A 4575-nucleotide genomic window follows, 5' to 3' on the forward strand; every position below is an offset into this window, starting at 1 on the left:
CTTCTTTTTTTTAAATTTAAAAAAATTAGTACGGCCGTTTAAATTAAATTATTTTAGAGTCATCCTGTAAGAGCTTTTTTCTCTATTAGATTTTGCTAAAGAAAAATAAGCAAATTTGGCCGCATTGCATATGAAATAGCGATTAATGAATTTTCCAAATTTTGTTACCGTGTTACCAACCTATAATTTTAAAGTTTAGCTGTCCCTTGAATTACGCGTCTAAAGTAAAAGAAAAGAAATTTTACATGTAAAGGGGAAATGAATCCTAAAAGTCATATAATAAATTCCTGTTACCGTTAAAAAGCATATAAGGAAATGTAAGATATTCCAACAAACATTGGAGACTTTCTGTATTCATAGAAACGCTACTTTTGGTTTCTGAGCTTTTTCATTAGTGCGGTGGATAATCGTCAACACTGGTTATTGTGCAGCATGAAAAAATTTCTTAAGTTTACCAAGGTTTATTAAACAAAAATTTAAGGAAAATTTGTGATAAAATGGGTGAAAATACCGTTGCCCATGTATTAGATAGCAAGTTGAGAACAGAGGATGTCCGTCTTAAGAAATCGGCGCCATTCAGTAAAATGATGTTAAATGAACCGGTGCGCAAAGGTTTATACGCCGCCGGCTTCATATATCCTACAATAATTCAGTCAGCCGCCATTCCAATTGGAAAATCAGGCATGGGTAAGTATGTCGGAGTGTAGTGTTCTAACGAAAGTAAAATTTTAAATGTCTTTACAATTCAGATATACTAGTTCAGTCAAAGTCAGGTACTGGTAAGACTATGATCTTCTGCTGTATTATCTTGGAAGCGTACAAACCCGACATCCCTGAACCGCAGTCGTTAGTGGTTGCTCCTACACGAGAGATAGCTGTGCAAATTGAAGATGTTCTGAATAGAATTGGTAAATACGCTCAAGGTTTCCGTTCTGTTTGTGTTATAGGCGGTCTGGATGCTGCCGAGGATCGTAGACGCTTGCAAGGTGCCAGAGCCATTGTCGGCACACCGGGTCGCTTATTGCATCTAATACAGAATGAAGTCTTGAACACGTCGCAAATAAAGATACTGGTCTTAGATGAGGCGGACAAAATGTATACACATTCATTTCGTCAGAATTTACAGCGCATACAAAAAGCGCTGCCTGCACGCCAGCAAACAATTGCTTGCAGTGCCACATTCTGTGATAATCTTGATCAGGAAGTGGCTAACATTATGCGTAATCCTTTGCTCATATCAACTGAAAATCGCGCAACTCTTTTGGTGGGCGTCAAACAGTTCGTTTACGAATTACCGGAATTTAAAACTAGCATCTTAGAAATGGAAGCCAAATTAGATGGTTTGCGTTACATATTCGGTTGCGTAGCTTTTAAGCAATGCTTAATTTTTGCTGGTTCTCAGTCGAGAGCTGATTCATATCGCAACTATTTGGAAAAGGATGGATGGCCTTGCGAGTTGATATCTGGTTCCCAAGATCAAAAGACTCGCTTAGAGAAGTTCCGTAAATTTCGTGAATTTAAGACACGAATTTTATTAGCAACAGATCTTATGTCACGGGGTGTAGATTCCGAGTATGTTAATTTAGTAATAAACATGGAGTTGCCGCAAGATGTGATAACTTATTTGCATAGAATTGGGAGAGCTGGACGTTTTGGTTCCCATGGTCTGGCAATAAGTTTTATATCCTCTGAGAAAGACGTACAATTATTTCGAAAATTAACTGGACAAGTAGGTAGCGGTATGAAGGTCTTGATATTTCCTTCAAAACAAACCGACTCTGATAAAAAACCAAAAAAAGAGGTTAGGGATCTTTGGGACTTTTCTAAAAACGAAGACGAAGCAAACTACTATGGAGTATTCAATACGGAACCGAAAAATGTAGCACCTTTGGCTGTTCAGGACACGGTATCGTTGTCAAGCGGAAATTCTGAAAATAAAGAAAATCAGAGCCTGGCCATGAATATCGCCAGCAATCAATCATCAATTGATACCAACACCTTTCGCATTGATTCGAAGGACAGTGCTTTGAATGTTAATGACTTGGCTGGCGTTGAACTGGAGCAAAAGCAACCACAATTACATGTGGCACAATCACAATCACATCACAGTTCCTCTCAATATTTGGCGTCTTCAAACACGATAGATGATGCCAGCAGCATAGCTGCCGATAGTTTACGCAGCAGTCAACAGGACATTTCGCGATATCAATCGATTCTAATGAGAAAAGCAGCCATACCTACTTTGATGGAATTTCTAGTCGACCATGATTCCTTAAAACAAGATGACTCGAAAAATAAAGAAGAAACTCGACCTCATAAGTTGAATATTGATTTGTATGATAACTACACGAAGGAAGTCTTAAATGGTGAACAGAGTAACACGGGGGTAAGGAAGGTTCTGGTTGAATTAAATATCTTAAAAGAATGAAGACTTCTTTCTTACAGTCTGTTAGTACTACGATGGATGATCCAGTTTTATCTTCGCAGAAATTGGCCAAATTAAAAACGTTACTAATCGATAAGCCGACACTTTCTGAATCGGCTCCTCATATTCCGCCAGTGGACTTTTATACTGACTTTGTCAATTTTCAAGAAGGTGATTCGTCTTCGGAAGAAATCGACAAAAATACTTTTATCCTTTCCGTCACTACTCCATCCAATGCTCAGGAGTCGTTGGAAGAATTACAATACACATCAGCCGAGACTATAGAATCAAGCACAACGTCGTCAGCTAAACCAGAGGTGAAGCACTTCCCATCTCCAGCTCATAATCAACCGTCCAAGAACTTGAGCATCAACACCCCAAATCTAGTAATGCCAACAGGAAATCAACCACTGAAGCTATCCATAAATAAAATTGGTCAGGTAAAGGCATCCTTGCTTATGCTGATGCGCGTGGTGTCCGAAAGTCCGATTAGATAAAAAGCTAAAGGCATTTTTCTTAGTTATTTTAATGCAGCTCGGCTTGCAGATAACTTTAGGAATAATGGCTGTTGTCACTGGAAAAAGAAAATCTATGTATATTTGTTGGATAGATTGACATAACATAAAATTACCAATTTTGTTTTTTTTTTTTTTATTTTCCAATTCATAGAAACAAAATTTAAATTATTCTTACAGATTGAAATTACGTCAATAATTGCACACGACAAGAGTTTATTAAATTCTGAAGAAAATAGTGTGACCGCACCATCTCACCAGCAAATTCCTGGTGAAAGTGATTCACATGTTTCGCCTACGAATACCGAATCTAACGGTAATAGTAGTGCAGCTCAAGACCAGCCTTGCAAGAACTTGAATACTAACGAATCTAATATAGTAATGTCAACGGGAATTCAACAACCGATGTTACCGATAAATAAAATTGCACAGGTAAAGGCACCTTTGCTTATGCCGATGTATTTGTCCGACCGTCTGGTTAGATAAAATGATAATGAAATTTTGTTCAGTTACCTAAACGAAGTTTGAGAGAGTCAATGTACATTTGCTGGATATAGGACGTGATATGATAAAATTAACATATTTTTCTATTTTCAAATTGCAATACATCGAAACAAAACTTAACCTACCTTTGCAGATTGAAATTCCACCCATAATTCCACACAACAACAGTTTATTAAATTCTGAAGAAAATAGTGTGACCGTACCGTCTCACCAGCAAATGTCTGCTGAAAATGATTTCAATAGCGAACGTAGTGGTGGTAGTAGTGGTTTCGAAGAGAGAACTAGCGCTTCGAAGTCCTCCGATGAAGGAACTTCAGAAGCCAAGTGTGCGTTTATACAGCAGCAACAGCAGCAGCAGCAGCAAGAGGAACAACTCGTATCCGAATATGATAGTAGTTCAGACATTGAATCAAGTGAATCGAAAGACTATGAACACGATCGTGCAGATGCTTGCGAACAGGATGATAACAGTGGCAGTAGCAGTGAACATTATTTCAATACCGATAATGAAGACGAAGAAGAGTATGAGGAGGAAGAAGATGTAAACGATATTGGAGAAGAGTTAGAGGCAGAGCTAGAAGAGGATCCGGAAAACAATCAGAATACGTCTGCGAGCTATAACCGTACATCATCCGCTAACGCCACTACATTTTCCAATGAGAGTTCAGACAGTTCTGAGCAAAGCTATAATGAGTCTTATCAGGAAGCCTACAATCGCTGGGTAGATTTGTATTTGAATCAAATGACTCTTATACAAGATTATGTAAAATTTGTCACTTATATTAAAGATCATAAAGAGTTCCCCGGCTAAATTCCACTAAAATGTCCGACAAAGTATTATGTTATCAAAAGAAAAAATATGTACAAATTTGATTGAATTTATTATGAATAATTTTAATGAATTCCTTACTTTTCAGTTTAATTATTATTTTTTATTGTGAAATTTAATGAATTGCTTTAGTTTCGCTATGAATTACTTTAATTTTACGCTTAATAATATATAACTATAGTGTTCATTTAGTTCCGTTATTAAAAATGAGTTGGATGTTTATCAGAATATTTTCTAGTGTGTCTTTATTTGCTTCGAGAATATGTCGTCGTTTCTCTTTTCATTTATTAACGAAACTGTTC

The 4575-nt window shown here is 37.0% G+C and overlaps 1 protein-coding gene across 2 annotated transcripts; it reads left to right on the forward strand.

Moving 5' to 3' along the window:
- The first annotated feature begins 229 nt into the window (after positions 1-229).
- Positions 230-4313, forward strand: LOC119632088 (probable ATP-dependent RNA helicase DDX10). Of its 2 annotated transcripts, XM_038024807.1 has the most exons (5): positions 230-687; positions 750-2386; positions 2446-2865; positions 3121-3372; positions 3578-4313. In XM_038024807.1, exons 1-5 carry the CDS (start codon positions 498-500, stop codon positions 4253-4255), a joined length of 3177 nt encoding a protein of 1058 aa, XP_037880735.1. In that variant the 5' UTR covers positions 230-497; the 3' UTR covers positions 4256-4313. The 2 variants fall into 2 exon arrangements, with proteins under 2 accessions (XP_037880735.1, XP_037880736.1); XM_038024808.1 differs by lacking the exon at positions 3121-3372 and having other exon boundaries at positions 233-687.
- The last annotated feature ends 262 nt before the right edge of the window (positions 4314-4575 follow it).

This window comes from Glossina fuscipes, unplaced genomic scaffold, assembly GCF_014805625.2.
Source record: "Glossina fuscipes isolate IAEA_lab_2018 unplaced genomic scaffold, Yale_Gfus_2 1, whole genome shotgun sequence".
NCBI lineage: Eukaryota > Metazoa > Arthropoda > Insecta > Diptera > Glossinidae > Glossina > Glossina fuscipes.

Coding starts and splice junctions, on each gene's coding strand:
- LOC119632088 (XM_038024807.1), top strand. CDS start 498: ATGGGTGAAAATACCGTTGCCCATGTATTAGATAGCAAGTTGAGAACA. Junction 2,387..2,445: donor GTGAACAGAGTAACACGGGG/GTAAGGAAGGTT, acceptor TCTTTCTTACAG/TCTGTTAGTACTACGATGGA. Junction 2,866..3,120: donor CCATAAATAAAATTGGTCAG/GTAAAGGCATCC, acceptor TTATTCTTACAG/ATTGAAATTACGTCAATAAT.